The following is a 20,677-nucleotide window of genomic DNA, read 5'->3' on the forward strand; positions in this document are numbered from 1 at the left end:
CGCATGAGGTGGCCAAAGTACTGGAGTTTCAGCTTTAGCATCAATCCCTCCAGAGAAATCCCAGGGCTGATCTCCTTCAGAATGGACTGGTTGGATCTCCTTGCAGTCCAAGGGACTCCCAAGAGTCTTCTCCAACACCACAGTTCAAAAGCATCAATTCTTCAGCACTCAGCTTTCTTCACAGTCCAACTCTCACATCCATACATGACCTCTGGAAAAACCATAGCCATAGTTAACTTGAAAATGAAAAGTATTCATGACTAACACATATGGGGTGTCCCCCCCCCCATTTTAATAATGAATTGATTTTTTTCCCCTTAGATTGAACCACTTTCACATTACTGGAATAAACATGTATGATTATGAGGTATTATTTTTTTGATATGCCACTTAATTTACTAATATTTTTAAGAGTTTTACATCTATATTTTTAAATTAGATTGGTCTAGAATTACCATTTCTTGTTCTTGTCTCACAGTTTGGTATCAAGGTTTTGTAAGCATTATAAAATGAGATGAGTATCTTTCTGTTTTTTTCTTCCTTCCTCAGCTATCAGAGTTTATTTGGATTTTCAGTGTACTTTTTGTGAGGAGTTAGGGCACAGTCTCTAAACACAAGACCACCCTCACTTCTGACACAAGCTGCAAATTTGGGGGATTCCCAAAATACTGAGACTCAATAATTTGTTAGAGATATTCATAAATTTGTGAAAATAGTCAATAAGATCTTACTGAAAACTGCTCTGCTGATGGTTATGTTTATTAAGGGCCTTTTTTCAGCTAAAGGAAGAAACATATAGGCTGGTGTCCAGGAGGGTCAAAAACAGAGCTTCCCATGTCCTCGCTGGTATTGTCAGGTCTTCTCTCCTTCCCTCATTAAACGCAGGGCATACAAGTACTGCCAGTCAGAGAAGCTCACCCACACTTTGGTGTCCAAAATTTTTATTAAGGCTTCATCATGTAGGCATTGCTCATGTGGGTAATCTCAGTCTCCAGGTTGACCCCAAATCGCAAATGACCCCAAATCACAATGACCCCAAAATCTCATTGTTGGTATTTCTGGATTGACCAGCTCCCACCCTAAAACTATATAGGTTTACCAGTCCCCTCTCTAAATCACATTGTTAGATTATCCAGTATGACTCAAGGCCCCCAGGGACTCTCTTATCCCAACTTTCCCAGGACTCAGGGATACTGCTTACTAGAAGCCAAGGGCAAAGTCCAGACCTGCTCTTTGGAGAAGGCCAAATTCTTCACTATACCCTTTCATGTAACCTTTTTTTTTTTCTCTTATGGTGAGTTCTTCCTGTGATTCCTTGATACCAGATAAAGTTATAGGGATTCCATTATGGAAGTCTGACTCTTTTAAATTTCTCTGTTTGTCTCTTATGAGATAAAAATAACACACTTCTGATTTAACTGCCCTTCAACTACTCTGTCCTTTTTTTTTTTAGAATAAAGGTTCTCTTCAGTTTGAAGACAAATGGGATTTCATGCGTCCAATTGTTCTGAAGCTTTTACGCCAGGAATCTGTTACAAAACAGCAGTGGTTTGATCTGTTTTCGTAAGTAATCGGTTCATTCTAACTTTGTGCTAACATAAAGGAAATTTTGGTGGCTGTATTCAAATGGAATATTGGCTCCAGATTGGACTGCTTACCTGTTTGAAGTAATTACTGGTATTGAAAGTGAAAATGTTAGTCACTCAGTCGAGTTCAACTCTTTATGAGCTGTGGACTGTATCCCACCAGGCTCCTCTGTCCATGGATTTCCCAGGCAAGGATACTGGAGTGGGTTGCCATTTCCTTCTCCCAGGATCTTCCCAACCCAGGGATCAAACCTGCATTTCCTGCCTTGCAGGCAGATTCTTTACTGTCTGAGCCACCAGGGAAGCCCATTACTGGTATTGGGGTACCACCAATCACTGAACCATTCCTAGGCTTCCTTGATAGCTCAGCTGGCAAAGAATCCACCTGCAATGCAGGAGACCCGGTTCAGTTCCTGGTTTGGGAGGATCCCCTGGAGAAGGGAAAGGCTACCCACTCCAGTATTCTGGCCTGCAGAATTCCATGGACTGTATAGTCCATGGGGTTGCAAAGAGTCAGACTCGACTAAGCGACTTTCATTCATTAATATTTCATTGTATTTATGAACCACAACTTCTTTATTCATTTATCTGTCAGTGGACACATCTAGGTTGCTTCTGTTTCCTAGCTAATGTAAATAGTGCTGCTTTGAAGGTTGGGGTACATGTGTCCTTTTGAATTACTGTTTTCTCAGGGTATATACCCAGAGTGGGGTGGCTGGGTCATTTGGTGGTGGTTTTATTCCTAGTTTTTAAAGGAATCTCCATACTGTTTTTCATCATGGTTATATCAATTTATATTCCCACAAACAGTGTAAGAGGGTTTCCTTCTCTCCATATCCTCTCCAGCACTTATTCTTTGTAGATTTTTTTTGATGATGGCCATTCTGACTTATATGAGATAGTGCCTCATTGTAATTTAATTTGCATTTCTCTAATAATGAGAGATGTTGAGTATCTTTTCATGTATTTGTTGGCTGTCTGTGTGTCGTCTTTGGAGAAATGTCTGTTTTGATCTTCCACCCATTTTTTTGATTAGGTTGTTTGTTTTTCTGATGTTGGCTATGTGAACTACTTGTATATTTGGGGGATTAAGCTTTTGACAGTTGCTTCTTTTTTGATTATTTTCTCCCATTCTGAGGGTTGTCTTTTCATCTTGTTTAAAGTTTCCTTTGCTGTGCAAAAGCTTTTAAATTTAATTAGGTCCCATTTCTTTATTTTTGTTTTTTTTTTTTCACTACTCTAGGAAGTGGGTCAAAGAGGGTCTTGCTGGGGTTTATGTCAAAGAATGTTTTGCCTGTATTTTCCTCTAAGAGTTTTGTAGTTTCTGGCCTTACATTTAGGTCTTTAATCTATCTTGAGTTTATTTTTGTGTATGGTATTAAGAAGTGTTCTAATTTCATTCTTTTACTCATAGCTGTCCAGGTTTCCCAGCACTACTTATTGAAATGGTTGTCTTTTCTCCATTGCCCTCTTTGTCAAAGATAAGGTGTCCATAGATTTGTGGGTTTATCTCTGGGCTTTCTATCTTGTTCCATTGGTCTATATTTCTGTTTTTGTACCAGTACCATACTGTCTTGATTACTACAGCTTTGTAGCATAGTCTGAAGTCAGGTAGGTTGAGTTCTTCCAGTTTCATTTTTCTTTCTTGATTGCATTGGCTATTTGGGGTCTTTGGTATTTCCATACAAATTGTAAAGTTTTTTGTTCTAGTTCTGTGAAAAATGCCATTGGTAATTTGATAGGGATTGCACTGAATCTGTAGATTGCTTTAGGTAGTATAGTAATTTTCACAATATTGATTCATCCAGTCCAACTTTGTATCCTCTTTTATTTGTTTCATCAGTGTTCTATAATTTTCTACATACTGGTCTTTTGTGTCTTTAGACAGGTTTACTCCTAGGTATTTTATTTTTGTTTTAGTGGTGAGTGGGATTGTTCCCTCCATTTCACTTGCTGATTTTTCACTGTTAGTGTGTAGGAATGCAAGGGATTTCTGTGTATTGATTTTGTATCCTGTGACTTTACTAAATTCACTGATGAGCTCCAGTAATTTTCTGAGGGTATCTTTAGGGTTTTCTATGTGTAATATCATGTCATCTGCAGACAGTGAGAGTTTTAGGACTTCTTTTCCATTCTTGATTCCTTTTATTTCTTTTTCTTCTCTGATTGCCATGGCTAGGACTTCCAAAACTGTGTTGAAATAATAGTGGCAAGTGTTATCTTGTTCCTGATCTTAGAGGAAATGCTTTCAGTTTTTCACCATTAAGAAAAATGTTTGTTGTGGGTTTGTCATATATGACCTTTCTTATGTTGATAGGTTCCTGCTATGCCCATTTTCTACAGAGGTTGTCATCAGAAATCGGTGTTGAATTTTTTCAAAAGCCTTTTCTGTATCTATTGAGATTATCATATGATTTTTATCTTTTACTTTGTTAATGTGGTGTAACACCAAAAAAAGATGTCCTTTTCATCATAGGGGGCTGGAATGCAAAAGTAGGAAGTCAAGAGATACGTGAAGCAGCAGTCAAGTTTGGCCATGGAGTACAAAATGAAGCAGGGCAAAGGTTAACACTTCTGCCAAGAGAACACCCTGGTTATAGTATACACCCTTGTCCAACAACACAAGAGACAGCTCTGCATGTGAACATCACCAGATGGTAAATACTAGAATCAGATGAATTATATTCTTTGTAACCAAAGATGGAGAAACGCTATACAGTCAGCAAAAACAAGACCTGAAGCTGACTGTGGCTCAGATCATCACTTCCTTATTGCAAAATTTAGACTTAAATTGAAATAGGGAAAACCACTAGGCCATTCAGGTATGACCTAAATCAAATCCTTTATGATTATACAGTGGAAGTGACAAATAGATTCAAGGGATTAGATCTGATAAATGCCTGAAGAACCATGGACAGAAGTGTGTAAAATTATACAGGAGTTAGTGATCAAAAACATCCTCAAGAAAAAGAAATGCAGCAAGGCAAAATGGTTGCCTGAGGAGGCCTTACAAATAGCTGAGAAAAGAAGAAAAAGAACGGCAAAGGAGAAAAGGAAAGATACACCCATGTGAATGCAGAGTTCCAAAGAATAGCAAGGAAAGATAAGATGCCTTCTTAGGTGAACAATGCAAGGAAATAGAGGAAAACAATGGGAAGAAGAGAGGAAGAATGGGGAAGACTAGTGATCTCTTCAAGAAAATTAGAGATACCAAGGGAACATTTCATGCAAAGATGGGCACAGTAAAGGACAGAAAACATGAGGCCCTAACAGAAGCAGAAAAGATTAAGAAGAGGTGGCAAGAATACACAGAACTATACAAAAAGGCCCTGGATAACCACAATGGTGTGATCACTCACTTAGAGCCAGACATCCTGGAGTGTTAACTCAAATGGGGCTTCAGAAGCATTACTATGAACAAAGCTAGTGGAGGTGATGAAATTCCAGCTGAGCTATTTCAGATCCTAAAAGATGATGCTGTTAAAGTGCTGCACTCAGTATGCCAGCAAATTTGGAAAACTCAGCAGTGGTCACGGTATTGAAAAATGTTAGTCTTCATTTCAGTCCCAAAAAAAGGCAATGCCAAAGAATGTTTAGACTACTGCATAATAGCACTCATTTCACATGCTAGCAAGGTAATGCTCAAAATCCTTTAAGCTAGGCTTTAACAGTACATGAACTGAGAACTTGCAGATGTGCAAGCTGGATTTAGAAAAGGCAGAGGAACCAGAGATCAAATTGCCAACATCCACTGGATCATAGAGAAGGCAAGGGAATTCCAAAAAACATCTACTCTCTGCTTTGTTGATGATGCTAAAGCCTTTGTGTAGATCACAACAAACTGTGGAAAATTCTGAGAGATGGGAATACCAGACCACCTAACCTGCCTCCTGAGAAACCTGTATGCAGGTCAAGAAGCAGCAGTTAGAACCGGACATGAACAATGGACTGGTTCGAAATTGGGAAATGAGTACTTCAAGGCTGTATATTGTCACCCTGATTATTTAACTTAATGCTCAAACTACCGCACAATTGCACTCATCTCACACACTAGTAAAGTAATGCTCAAAATTCCCCAAGCCAGGCTTCAGCAATATGTGAACTGTGAACTTCCAGATGTTCCAGCTGGTTTTAGAAAAGGCAGACGAAACAGAGACCAAATTGCCAACATCTGCTGGATCATGGAAAAAGCAAGAGAGTTCCAGAAAAACATCTATTTCTGCTTTATTGACTATGCCAAAGCCTTTGACTCTGTGGATCACAATAAACTGTGGAAAATTCTTCAAGAGATGGGAATACCAGACCACCTGACCTGCCTCTTGAGAAATTTGTATGCAGGTCAGGAAGCAACAGTTAGAACTGGACATGGAACAACAGACTGGTTCCAAATAGGAAAACGAGTACATCAAGGCTGTATATTGTCACCCTGCTTATTTAACTTTTATGCAGAGTACATCATGAGAAACACTGGGCTGGAAGAAGCACAAGCTGGAATCAAGATTGCTGGGAGAAATATCAATAATCTGAGATATGCAGATGACACCACCCTTATGGCAGAAAGTGAAGAGGAACTAAAAAGCCTCTTGATGAAGGTGAAAGGGGAGAGTGAAAAAGTTGGCTTAAAGCTCAACATTCAGAAAACGAAGATCATGGCATCTGGTCCCATCACTTCATGGAAAATAGATGGGGAAACAGTGGAAACAGTGTCAGACTTTATTTTTCTGGGCTCCAAAATCACTGCAGATGGTGACTACAGCCATGAAATTAAAAGACCCTTACTCCTTGGAAGGAAAGTTATGACCAACCTAGATAGCATATTGAAAAGCAGAGATATTACTTTGCCAACAAAGGTCCGTCTAGTCAAGGCTATGGTTTTTCCTGTGGTCATGTATGGATGTGAGAGTTGCACTGTGAAGAAGGCTGAGCGCCGAAGAATTGATGCTTTTGAACTGTGGTGTTGGAGAAGACTCTTGAGAGTCCCTGGAACTGCAAGGACATCCAACCAGTCCATTCTGAAGGAGATCAACCCTGGGATTTCTTTGGAGGGAATGATGCTAAAGCTGCAGTACTTTGGCCACCTCATGCGAAGAGTTGACTCATTGGAAAAGACTCTGATGCTCGGAGGGATTGGGGGCAGGAGGAGAAGGGGACGACAGAGGATGAGATGGCTGGATGGCATCCCTGACTCGATGGACGTGAGTCTGAGTGAACTCCGGGAGTGGTAATGGACAGGGAGGCCTGGCGTGCTGCGATTCACGGGGTCGCTAAGAGTCGGACACAACTGAGCAACTGAACTGAACTGTAGAGTACATCGTGTGAAATGTTGGGCTGGGAGAATCACAAGCTGGAATCAAGACTGCCAGGAAAAAGATCAATAACCTCACATATGCAGATGACATCACCCTAATGGCAGAAAGTAAAGAGGAACTAAAGAGCCTCTTGAAGGTGAAAAAGGAGAGTGAAAAAGTTGGCTTAAAACTCAACATTTAGAAAACTAAGATCGTGGCATTTGGTCCCATTACTTCATGACAAATAGATGGGATAGAATGTGGAAATAGTGACAGACTTTATTTTCTTGGGCTCCAAAATCACTGTGTACAGTGACTGCAGCCATAAAATTAAAAGATGCTTGGTCCTTGAAAGAAATGTTGTGACAAACCTAGATAGCGTATTAAAGAGCAGAGACATTACTTTGCTGACAAAGGTCTGTATAGTCAAAGGTATGGTTTTTCCTATAGTTATATATGAATGTGAGAGTGCGACCATAAAGAACGCTGAGTGTGGAAGAATTGATGCTTTCAAATTGTGGTGCTGGAAGAAGACCCTTGGGAGTCCCTTGGATAGCAAGGAGATCAAAGTAGTTATTCCTAAAGAAAGATTCATTGGAAGGACTGGTGCTGAAGCTCCAATACTTTGGCCTCTTAATGCAAAGAGCCAACTCATTGGGAAAAAAACTCTGATGCTGGGAAAGATTGAGAGCAGGAAAAGGGGATGACAGAGGATAAGATGGTTTAATGGCATCACTGACTCAGTGGAAATGAGTGTTAGCAAGCTCTGGAAGATAGTGAAGGACAAGGAAGCCTGGCGTGCTGCAGTCCTTGTGGTCACAAAGAGTTGGACATGACTGATAGACTGAACAACAACAACAGATCACTTTAATTTATGTATATTGAAGAATCCTTGCATGCTTGGGATAAATCCCACTTGATCATGGTATGTGATCCTTTTGACATGTTATTGGATGCATTTGTTTGTGTTTTGTTGAGGATATTTGCATATGTAAATCAGTGATACTGGCCCGTAATATTGTGTGTGTTGTAGACTAAAAAAAATACAAGCAACCTGACCGTTGAGAATTAGGTTTTGTTTGGTGGAAATGTTAGGATGGTGGGAGACATCATCTCAAGTGACCCCAAGAAAGTTGACTCAGAGGAGGTGGGGGAGGAGCCAGGCTGTGTATAAGTTTGTAGCAAGGGGCAGGTAATCTGAATATTAAAAGATTACTGTTAATTAAGAGAAAACTAAATTTATCACATTAAGAGATTTAGCGATCTTCTATGTATGGGAAAATACAAGCGTCTGGGCTTGCTAAAATCATTTCTTTCATATGCATCTAGGTATTTGGGGCCAATCCTGCTTCCTTTATTGTTCACATACCAATTCCTTGTTTATGGTAAGAAATAGCATATGTGGTGGATGGCTGCCTCTCATGTTCCCCCAGCTCCTTAGTGCTCACAGGGGAGGAAGTAGCTGATAGCTTCCAAATAGCTGGCTTTGTTTCACCTGGACTCAGAAATCTGTATTTGGGAAAGGCTTGTGTATTGGTAGAAAGATAGTTGTTATTTGTTCTCTAAACATTTGATGGAATTCACCTGTGAAGCCATCTGCTGCTGCTGCTAAGTTGGTTCAGTCGCGTCCGACTCTGTGTGACCCCAAAGACAGCAGCCTACCAGGCCCCCCTGTCCCTGGGATTCTCCAGGCAAGGATACTGGAGTGGGTTGCCATTTCCTTCTCCAATGCGTGAAAGTGAAAAGTGAAAGTGAAGTCGCTCAGTCGTGTCCGATCCTCAGTGACCCCATGGACTGCAGCCTTCCAGGCTCCTCCATCCATGGGATTTTCCAAGCAGGAGTACTGGACTGGGGTGCCATTGCCGTCTCCCATGAAGCCATGTAGCCCTGGACTTTGGTTTTTGGGGAAATTTTTTGCTTACAAGTTTGATTTCAGTGCTGTACCTATTTTCAGTTGGTCTGTACATATTTTCAGTTTCTTCTTGATTAAGTCTTAGAAGGATATACTTTTTTAAGAGGTTGTCCATTTTATAGGTGTATACAATGTTGCTCATAGTAGTCTCTTAATGATCCTTTGTATTTCTGCATTGTGTGTTGTAACATCTCCTGTTTCATTTCTAATTTTATTGATTTGAGTCTTCTCCCTTTTTTTCTTAAGGAGGCTGGTTAATGGTTTGTCAATTTTCTTGAAAATTTTTCTTGAATTTTGAAAACTTTCTTGAAAACTTTTCTTTGAAAAGTTTATCTTTTCAAAGAAGCAGGTTTTAGTTTTATTGATCTTTGCTATTGTTTCCTTCAAAGGCATAAATTTGCCTAGTTAAAATTAATTCCTCCTAACCATGACATTTGTCTTAGAAAAACAGCTGTCTTTCTCCCTCAGTTTCTGTTGTCTGTTGTATTGTTTAGTCACTAAGTTGTGTCTGACTCTTTTGGGACCCCATGGACTATTGCCCCTCAGGCAAAAACTTTGGAGTGGTTTGCCATTTCTTTCTCCAGGAAATCTTACCTACCCAGGGATGGAACCCACATCTCCTGCATTGGCAGGCGGATTCTTTACCACTGAGCCACCAGGGAAGCCCTGGACGCTTTTTACATGCCTGAGGCGTTGAGTCAAGTAAAGTACAACTGTGGCCATAAAGTTCAATTTGACCTGAAAATTTTTCAGGGTTGAAGGTAGTGTCGTGATAGTCAGGGTACACATGAAAAGAAATACAGTTTCAGAGGATCCACATGGTACCCCTGGAAAGAAAAAGTTTGCATTTCTGGGTACTCCAGGCAAGACATAAATTAGATATTGGATTGGCCGAAAATTCCCTCAGTTTTTAAAGTAAAAATTGTTGTTGTTCAGTCACTTAGTCATATCCAACTCTTTATGACCCCATCGACTGCAGCACGCCAGATTTCCCTGTCCTTCACCATCTCCCAGAGCTTGCTTAAACTCATGTCCATTGAGTCAGTGCTCCCATCCAACCATTTTGTCCTCTGTCGTCCTCTTCTCCTGCCTTTAGTCTTCCCCAGCATCAGGGTCTTTTCTAATGAGTCAGCTCTTCGCATCAGGTGGCCAAAGTATTGGAGCTTCAGCTTCAGCATCAACCCTTCCAGTGAATATTCAGGACTGGTTTCCGTTAGGATTCACTGGTTGGATCTCCTTGCATTCCAAGGGGCTCTCAAGAGTCTTCTCCAACACCTCAGTTCAAAAGCATCAATTTTTCTTCAGTGCTCAGCCTTCTTTATGGTCCAGCTCTCACAACCATACATGACTACTGGAAAAAACCATAGCTTTGATTAGATGGACCTTTGTTGGAAAAGTAATGTCTCTGCTTTTTAATACACTGTCTGGGTTTGTCATAACTTTTCTTTCAAGGAGCAAGCATCATTAAACTTCATGGCTGTAGTTATCATCTGCAGTGATTTTGGAGCCCAAGAAAATAGTCTGTCACTGTTTCCATTTTTTCCCCCATCTATTTGCCATGAAGTGATGGGACCAGATGCCATGATTTTAGCTATTTGAATGTTGAATTTTAAGCCAGGTTTTTTCACTCTCCTCTTTTACTTTATCAAAGAGCACTTTAGTTCCTCTTCACTTTCTGCCATAAGGGTGATGTCATCTGCATATCTGAGATTTCTGATATTTCTCCCAGCAATCTTGATTCCAGGTTGTGCTTCATCCAGCCCGGCATTTTGCATGATGTACTCTGCATATAAGTTAAATAAGCAGGGTGACAATGTATAGCCTTGAAGTACCCTTTTCCCAATTTTGAACCAGTTCATTGTTCCATGTCCGGTTCTAACTGTTGCTCCTTGATCTGCATACAGATATTTCAGGAAGCAGGTAAGGTGGTCTGGTATTCCCATCTCTTGAAGAATTTTCCACAGTCTGTTATGATCCACACAGTCAAAAGCGTTAGTATATCAGTGAAGCAGAAAGTATATGTTTTTCTGGAATTCTCTTTCTTTTTCTATGATCTGACAGATGTTGGCAATTTGATCTCTGGTTCCTCTGTCTTTTCTAAATCCAGCTTGAACATCTGCAGGTTCTTGGTTCACGTACTGTTGAAGCTTATCTTGAAGAATTTTGAGCATTACTTTGCTAGTGTGTTGAGATGAGTGCAACTATGCAGTAGTTTGAGCATTCTTTAGCATTGCCTTTCTTTGGGATTGGAATGAAAACTGACCTTTTCCTGTAAAAATAAGAAAAGTATAAGTAAAAATAGAAGACATATTTTTCATTTCTGCCAAGAGCTTTATTGAACATCATATTCATTGTTTTGTTCTACTACCTTTTGCCATTTTTTGGGCAACATCATAATTCCATCCTTTTTGAGCAAAGAACTTTTGCAGGTGCCTTTCACAGTCTCCTAGGGAATGGAAATTTTTTTCATTAAAATTTTGTAAAGACCAAAATAAATGCACTTCCAAAGGTGCGATATCTGGTGTATATGGTGGATGAATCAGACCTTCCCAGCCAAGCTGTAACAGTTTTTGCCTGGTCATCAAAGGAACATGCGGTTTTGTGTCATCCTAAGGGAATATTGTGCATCTTCTGTTGACTAATTAAGGATACTTTAAGTTGAGTGCTGCTTCCAGTTGATTTTATTGGGATCAGTACTTGTTGGACTAATCATTTGTTTTTCTGGAAGGAGCTCATAAGACAGGATTCCCTCCCTCAGCAAACCACTTTGACATGTTGGATCAGTCACAGCACTTTGTCCATATAATGCACAAGTCATTTTTTTTCATTTTGTGTTTTAACTTTCTTAAAATAATAAAACATAGTATCCTGAAAATGTAGCTTTTTTCCTTCCATCTTCAATATTAAAATGGGTACACGAAAATTCACCAGTTTTGGTGAAATTTTAAAAAAAAATCCCTGCTGATATGACAGCTGTCACAAAATTGTTTCAAATAAAGTTAAAGACAACTAAGCACTACTTAAGCCATCTTACAGAAAAGATGGAACGAATCTTTTGGCCAACTCGATAGTGTAAGCTAACAGGCCCCCTCAGTATGTCATCCCATGGGGTCATTCACTTTAGCATTCTAAATTTAGTCTGTTTAATTTAGTTCATGACTTGTTCAGATGGACTGCCTGAAGGCAATTAGTTCCAATCAGTTTCTTTATCCATGACACCTTCTCATTGGTTTCATAGTGTGGACATCGTTTAGAGGTGTTCATTGTGAAAGGTGTAGCAATTGGAGCTGCTTCCTGCTATCTCAGAGCACTGGTAGGTATGATTGAAACATGGCATTCAGTTTGAATTGAAAGGACTCACTGGAGTGTGGGAAGCCAACCCCCAGAGTTTTCCTTCAGGAAGAAGGGAAAGATTTCAAGAATACTTAAGAAAAGCAAACATCAATGTCCTCCTCTCTGTACTTCACCAGGTGCTGTGTTTTATTTTTTTCTCTCTTGTAGGATCTGTGTGTCCCATTCAGCAATGAAGACTTTTCATTTTTCTCCCAATCACCCAGACCTGGAGGATGAACAGAAACATTTTTACAAAAAAAAATTTTTTATACAACTTAACTAGAAAGATATGTGATTTGGGATTAGTCTGTATGAAATCAAAAATTTTCAAAATAAGTTTATGTCACCTCCTATACCTTTTTTGTCCTGATTATTTACCTAGTGCAGTGTGTGTATTATGCTGGCTAAGTCACTTCACTTGTGTTCAGATTCTTTGCAACTCAGTGACTGAGGCCTGCCAGGTTTCTCTGTTCATGGGATTCTCTAGGCAAGAATACTGGAGTGGGTTGCCATTTCCTTCTCCAGGGGATCTTCCTGACCCAGGGATCGAACCCAGGTCTCTTACATCTCCTGCATTGGCAAGTGTTTTCTTTACCACTAGTGCCACCTGGGAAAAGATCAGTTCCTTTCTGGAGATAGCTGTGGTTAATAATGAAGCTGCCTTAATAAGTGTGTGTGTGCAAGGAATGGTAAGGTGAATGTGAGGGAAATAAAATCAAGTTATTAATTCATTCTTGAAAGCTGCAGCTAATCCAGAAAGCTGGATACAAGTCCATAGCAGTGAGACTTCCCTGAAAAGGAATCGTGACTCCAGTCTGTAACAAGTGAGTAGAGTGCATTCTCCCAACTTACAACTTTTGGCAGTAGTCATAAGTTAGGAATGTACTTTAGGCCTGTGTAACTGACAGCTTGATGGAGATGGCCCTGTCATAGAATGAGCCCTTTCCTATGGGCATCTGCAAGTGATTCAGATGGTCTAGCCAGAATCCATGATGTTTTCAATTTAGGCTTCAGAGAGGGTGTCTTAAATCTTCTACAGTCCTTAAGTCAAAGCCCTGTTCACTGAGCATATGCTTGCTTTAGTTCAGCACAGCTTGTGTTGAGGTTTAAATAGCCAGTATCAGACTATTGTCAGTTTTTAGCTTAGAGTCAGAGCCAAGTAATTAGGATTTGTGAATTCAGGATTCTGAAAAAGCCAGTGACTTTTCTTCAGCAGTGGCCAAGCCAAGATGCGGCAGAGCAGATAGTTATGTTCTAAGTCCAAGTGACAAGCAAGACTTTCCTATTCCCTTTTCATTTTCTTAGTCTCAGAGTTCAAATTAATCACTCAAAAGTAATGCATATCGTGCTGGAAAATCATCAGCCTTTCCGGATTAGATATCTGACTTCACAAGAGCTCAGTAACAACTAAAAACTGCTTTTTAAAACTCCAAAGGTGTATTTCTGCTTGGAAATTTCCTTTGTTTACATGTCTCCCTTTTCTCTGAGATGGCAATAAATAAAAATAATATTGGTTTGGCCAGAAGTTCGTTTGGTTTTTCTATAAGGTTTTGCCAACAAATGTCCGTCTAGTCAAGGCTATGGTTTTCCCTGTGGTCATGTATGGATGTGAGAGTTGGACTGTGAAGAAAGCTGAGTGCCAAAGAATTGATGCTTTTGAACTGTGGTGTTGGAGAAGACTCTTGAGAGTCCCTGGGACTGCAAGGAGATCCAACTGGTCCATTCTGAAGGAGATCAGCCCTGGGATTTCTTTGGAGGGAATGATGCTAAAGCTGAAACTGCAGTACTTTGGCCACCTCATGCGAAGAGTTGACTCATTGGAAAAGACTCTGATGCTGAGAGGGATTGGGGGCAGGAGGAGAAGAGGATGACAGAGGATGAGATGGCTGGATGGCATCACTGACTCGATGGACGTGAGTCTGAATGAACTCCGGGAGTTGGTGATGGACAGGGAGGCCTAGCGTGCTGCTATTCATGGGGTCGCAAAGAGTCGGACCCGACTGAGCGACTGAACTGAACTGAATGTCATTTGAAACAATTTTGTTAAGATTGTATTATAACAGCTGTCATTATCAGTGTGCATTTTAAGACACACTTATCAAAATTGATGAATTTTTATATATCCATTTTATTATTGAAGAAGAAGAAAAAACAACATTTTTGGCATATTGTGCTTTATTATTTCAAGAAATGTAAAAATGCAACTGAAACCCTAAAAAGGATTTGTGCATTATATTGAGAAGGTTTTGTGACTGATCCAACATGTCAGAAGTGGCTGGCAAAGTTTCATGCTGGAGATTTCTCCCTGGATGATGGTCCATGCTTGGGTAGGCCAGTTGAAGTTGATAGTACTCAAATCAGACATTAATTGAGAACAGTCATGCTGTATGATGACGGAGATAGCTGACATACTCAGAATACCCAAATGAAGCATTGAAAATCATTTGCCCCAGCTTGGTTTATGTTAATAACTTTGATGTTTGGGTTCCACATAAGTTGAGCAAAAAAACCTTTTTTTTTTTAAACCATATTTCCACATGCAATTCTCTACTTAAATGTAATAAAAATGTTCCATTTTTAAAACAAACTGTGATGGGCAATGAAAAGTGAATAGTGTACAATAATGTGGAATGGAAGAGATCATGGGGCAAAAGAAATAAACCACCACCAACCACACCAAAGGCAGATCTTCATCCAAGAAGGTGATTTTGTATATATGGTGAGATTGGAAGAGAGTTTTCTATTATGAGCTCCTTCAGGAAAACCAAATGATTTAATTCCAACAGGTATTGCTCCCAATGAGACTAAAAAGCAGCACTTTATGAAAAGCATTCAGAATTAGTCAACAGAGAACTAATAATCTTCCATCAGTATAATGCAAGACAGCATGCTTGATGACTGAACAAAAATTGTTACAGCTTGGCTGAAAAGTTCAGATTCATCTGCCGTATTCATCAGACATTGCACCTGTGGATGTCCATTTATTTTGTTGTTTTTGTTTTCTGCTGTGCCATGTAGCTTGTGGGATCTTAGTTTCCTGACCAGGGACTGAACCCTGGCCCTCTGCTGCTGCTGCTTCTAAGTCACTTCAGTCATGTCCGACTCTGTGCGACCCCATAGACGGCAGCCCACCAGGCTCCCCTGTCCCTGGGATTCTCCAGGCAAGAACACTGGAGTGGGTTGCCATTTCCTCCTCCAGTGCATGAAAGTGAAAGTGAAGTCGCTCAGTCGTGTCCGACCCTCAGCGACCCCATGGACTGCAGCCTTCCAGGCTCCTCTGCCCTCTGCAGTTAATGTGAAATCCTAACAAGTAAGACTGCCAGGAAATGCAGTGTTTTGGTCTTTACAAAATTCTCTTAATGGAAAATATTTCAATTCTCTGAAAGACTACAAAAGGCACCTGCAGCAGTTCTTTGCTCAAAAGATAAAAAGCTTTGGGAAGATGGAGTTATGAAGTTGCCTGAAAAGGGGCGGAAGGTAGTGAAACAAAACAGTGAATACAATATTCAGTCACGTTCTTGGTAAAAATAAAAATTGCATTTTTCATTTTTACTTAAATTGAAGGAACTTTTTGGCCAACCTAATAGTATCCATTATGGAGATTTATTTATTCTGTTTCTTATACTCAAACAGTTTAATTTTCTAATCCACTCACCAGCAGTGAAAAGCAAGCAAGGTATGTCTCTCTTTGTTTTGCAACTTTTCCTGATTGATATGATCCATCTAGCATTTATGAGAGTGCAAGCATATAATACTGTATATTTTTATTTCTCATACCTCCAGATGCAATAGCCACAAAATACAAATGCATCTTTTAAACTTTCCCTGCCTCTTTTTCTTATTGCATATTTATTCAAACTTCTAGCGATAAATTTAACATTTACAGTATTAACATTACAGTCGTTGGAAGTTCCTGACTGGAAAGTAGGAGGCATGGAGGGGTTGCTAAAGCAGCAGTAGTTAGGCTGAAGAAACAGCTGAAATAGTTTCCTTTCCTTTTGTTATCTAAAGCTTTCTCCAACCCTGAGACCTAATATAACTTTTAATTCCTCATGCTTGGAAGAGAGACCAACACAAGTGTTTAACAATTTTGGTCCAGCCAAAGCTTACCTTTGAGAACTTTGGGCCTTTTCTCCTGCGGTTCAGAGGTGAGAACAGAAACCAGAGGTATCACCTGTACTGTACTTTTTCTCTTCTCACTTCAGTCATCATGGCCAAAGCAGATTGAAGATTGAATGAGCCAACTCTCTTAGAGTTAGGTCTGTCATTTTCAAATTTCAAAAGTAACTTTTACCTCTCTCAACAGACAGCAACTCAGCTGCTGATTCATCGTGGGTAATTTCATAGCCATGCAAGTAACAAAGTTTCATCATCCTACCACTTCATCCTTCCTTTTCTCAAACAATGCTTTCACCATGTTTAATGAATCCCACTTCCTGACATCAGCCCTGTCAGTGGTCTTTAAGACCACTCCCAGGTTCAGTGATTGTTAGGAAGACTCATAGGACTCAGCATATAATTGTGTTCATGGCTATCATTATACAGTAAAGGGTACAAAGCAAAGTGCAACAAAGGTGCCTTTGGTAAAGGCCAGGAGAAACCAGATACAGGTTTCCAAGCATCTTCTTCTAGTGGAACATATCCTCTTAATTCCTATAGCGACTAATTGTGACAACACATATGAAATGCTGTCTACCAGGGCAGCTTCTTAAAGATTCAGTGCCCAGGGCTTTTAATAGAGATGGTTACAAAGGCAGGTTCTGCCTAAGGTGAACCAAAATCCTAGACTCCTAGACAAAAAGCAAGTGTTTGACAAAAATAAAATTTTTATGTAGCAGTTTAGGCACAGTGAGTAATTTTTATCAGGAAATGCTAAGAGCTCTTGCAAAACTCAAGTCCTGCCAGTCAAGAACTAATCTTGCAACCGTGTCTTCCTAAGGATAGTAGTTTCATACCTGGTATAATTTGTGTGTGTGTGTGTGCATGCGCACTAGTAAAATACTATATCAGTGAATTGTAGATGCATGACTGAATAATCCATACACATTAAGCTGTTCTCATTTTTTTTCTTTCCCTCATGAGAAAATAGTCTAATCTTAAATAACATAGAACTTCTTGCATTATATTAACCTATATCCATGATTTGGCCTTTTGAGAAGTTAGAATTTAGTAAGAAGCAGCTGAGACATTTAAAAACTTTATAGCATTCCTGTATATGTATATAAAAATAATTTATTTTTCTTAAATTATTTAATCAAATGTATTTTATGAACAATATATTGAATGTGTGGGTTTTTCTATTTTGTTTTGTTATTGCCACTTTGTTTGATAATTTGATTTATCATGTAGAATAATGCTTGATCTCTGTGCACTTCTGACTGGGAAAGTTAGCATAGTGTGGTGGTGTTTTCTGCTTAAACTATACATCTTAGCTGAAATAGTACTTGCTATTTAAATCCTTGATCTCCTTGGAGTTATCCAAGGCTGCTCAATATGTGTAATCCTTTTAGGTTAAAAGATTCCTATAGGGGACTTCCCTGGTGGTCCAGTGGCTAAAACTCAGCACTCCCAATGTAGGGAGCCTGGGCTTGATCCCTGGTTAGGGAACTAGATCGCGCATGCCACAACTGAAGATCACGCATGCTGCAAGGAAGATCGAAGGTCCCACATGCTGTGACTAAGACCCCTTGCAGCCTCACAAATAAATGAATATTAAAAAAAAAAAATTCCTGTATATCTTACCATGTCATCACCAACTGTAAGACCTACATTAATTAAAACCTTTCCAAATTTTAGCCTATTTAGCCTTGTTAGTTAATAACTTTTAGGTTACTTATAATCTTTCTAAATCTGAAGTACTAAAATAATATATTTGTATTGGACTGTATTGACTGTTTTCTCATAACTTGAATCATTTTTCAGTAGAGGTGCTATTGGTATTCTGGGTCATTATAAAAGATTGTTCTGCATATTGTGACATGTTTATTATCTCTGGCTTTCAGCCTCATAAACTCTAGTAGTGGATACTTTTTGTGTACACTTCTCCCCACCCCTCATTTATTAGAACAAAAAAAAGCTCTTATTTCCAAGTGTCTGAGGGTACAGTACCATCCTCAGTTGAGAGCTGCTGCTTTAGATATATATTGTTTGGTTTGACTCTGGTTTATGACATTGAGGCCAAAATTGAAAAATATTTTTAATTTGTGAGATTTTATTTTTAATTTTTTAATTCATCTTTAAATAATTTTGAAATGTTTTTCTTGTTCCTAAGTTGGTTTTTATGATACCACTTTTTCCTGTTTTTCTCCTATCTCTTGTCTGCCTCATCCCAGTCATGTTAGCTGATTCATCCCTTTTGTGCCGCTTAAATGTTGGTTTTTTGCCGAGTTCTGCTTTTTCTTACTCTTCTATCTGAGTTCTGATGTCTATGTAAGCAATCCAGATCAGCTTCAAAGTGGAACTTCCATATCCATGTGGCCTTTGTTTCCTGCATATGTCTGTCCCTTAAGTTCTGTAAGTACTCCAGGTACAGAATGATGAAAATCTGTCATTTGTAGTCTGAAATAAAGAATCTGGAAGCTTCTGTCAACTTCCTGTTTTTTCTTTTTACTCCTTCATATTCATGATTACTAGATTTCATAGATTTTTATTATCTCTTGACTTTCTTTCCATCCCATTTGTCTTTTCCCCCCACTGTCTTGCCTAAATGATTACAGTAGTCTCCTGCCTTCTTTGTTGTTTCTATTAGTTATCTACTGCCACAAAACAAAATATATTAGCCTATGAATTATATACACTAAAAATATTGTGTACTACAAAAGCCATTTTGTAATATTGGAATGAACTATGACTTGCATGGGTAGGATAGGTTAGGGGTGGTGGAGCAAGGTTTATCTTGCAGTTTCCCAGTAACCTTTCACATCTTAAACCAGAGAGAGCAAACGGGCCAATGAGTTCCGTTTAGCCTGTGCATGCATTTTTCTCACAAAGTATGATTATCTCTTGGTGATATAAAATTATTGCCACTACTTAAAGAGATTTTACATAAAATCCGACTTTCCAGATTCTCTTACAAAAATGCATGATGTGGCAACACAGGCACCACATTCCCATGTGGGAACAATTGACTAAAGCTGACTATTGTCTAGCGAGACATGGTCCCCACTTTCCGCACAGCTTCCTACTGTCTTATGTACCTCCATTCATTTTGCCTGTGTGACCCCTACCACTGCCTTAAGGGTTTCTCAAGGAGGCTTCAGGGCTCTAGGTCCCTTACCACCAAAACAGCCTCACTTTAATTAGTTTTATATATTGGCCTCCCAAATAAGATTTCTCTGAAGATTTTCTGCTTGAGGATTTAGATTAATAATTTAGATTAATAATAAATTTTAAAATGTAACTTTTGAGCACCTGAAGGTAGAGGAAAGCCACTTTAAAATTTTCTTTAGATAGAATTTATAGGTAATCTTGGAGAAGGCAATGGCAACCCACTCCAGTACTCTTGCCTGGAAAATCCCATGGACGGAGGAGCCTGGTAGGCTGCAGTCCATGGGGTCGCTAGGAGTCGGACACGACTGAGCGACTTCACTTTCACTTTGCACTTCCATGCGTTGGAGGAGGAAATGGCCACCCACTCCAGTGTTCTTGCCTGGAGAATCCCAGTGAAGGCGGGCCCTGGTGGGCTGCCGTCTATGGGGTCGCACAGAGTTGGACACGACTGAAGTGACTTAGCAGCAGCAGCCACAAAACAAATTACCCTGAAGTGTAGCAGCTTAAAATAACAAACATTTATTATCTCACACTTTCTGAGAGTCAGGAATCTGATTGCAGCTTAATTGAGTTACTCTAACTCAGGATCTCTTACGAGGTTGCAGTCAAGCTCCAGGCAAAGATCTAGGCCTATATTCAGCTAGGAGTGGATGATCTTCTTCAAAGCTTACCCACATGAGTATTGTCAGGCTTCAGTTCCTCACTAGCTGCTCAGTTTCTCACTGTGTGGAACCCTCCATAAAGCTGCTTACTGTTGCGCAGCTTGGTTTCCCTAGAGCAGGAGTGTTCCCAAGACAGAAGTCATGGTGGTTTTTTCTTGGCTGTGCTGGGTCTTCGTTGCTGCTCAGTTTTTTTCTCTAGCTGCAGCGAGCAGGCTTCTCATTGTGGTGGCTTCTCCTTTAGCGGTGCATGCGCGCCAAGGCACTTGGGCTTCAGTAGTTGCGGTTCTTGGGCTCCAGAGCAGGGGCTCAGTAGTTGTGGCGCACTGGCTTAGTTGCTTCGTGTCATGTGGAATCTTCCTGGACAGGGATCAAACCGACGTCCTCTGCATCGTAGGGCAGATTCTTAACCACTGAACCACCAGGGAAGCCCATTTTATAAATCTTGGAAATTACAAACCATCATCTCTCTCGCTCTCTCGCTCTCTTTTAATTATAGTTGATCTACAATATTGTGCTAGTTTCAGATGTATAGCGCAGTGAATCAGTTATATGAATACATATATCCACTCTTTTTTTTTTCTTTTTAGTTCTTTTCCCTTATAGGCAATTACATAATATTGAGTAGAA

The 20,677-nt window shown here is 39.7% G+C and overlaps 1 protein-coding gene across 5 annotated transcripts in view; it reads left to right on the plus strand.

Moving 5' to 3' along the window:
* CUL5 (cullin 5) overlaps positions 1 to 20,677 on the plus strand; it is a 127,430-nt gene that overhangs the window by 18,548 nt on the left and 88,205 nt on the right. For all 5 annotated transcript variants that reach the window (XM_070767577.1, XM_070767578.1, XM_070767576.1 and 2 more), the window contains one exon: positions 1,454 to 1,563. In XM_070767577.1, the coding sequence (XP_070623678.1) occupies positions 1,493 to 1,563 (71 nt within the window). In that variant the 5' untranslated portion in view covers positions 1,454 to 1,492. Of the gene's footprint in view, positions 1 to 1,453; positions 1,564 to 20,677 lie in introns of those variants that run through there.

Source organism: Bos indicus, chromosome 15 (assembly GCF_029378745.1).
Source record: "Bos indicus isolate NIAB-ARS_2022 breed Sahiwal x Tharparkar chromosome 15, NIAB-ARS_B.indTharparkar_mat_pri_1.0, whole genome shotgun sequence".
NCBI lineage: Eukaryota > Metazoa > Chordata > Mammalia > Artiodactyla > Bovidae > Bos > Bos indicus.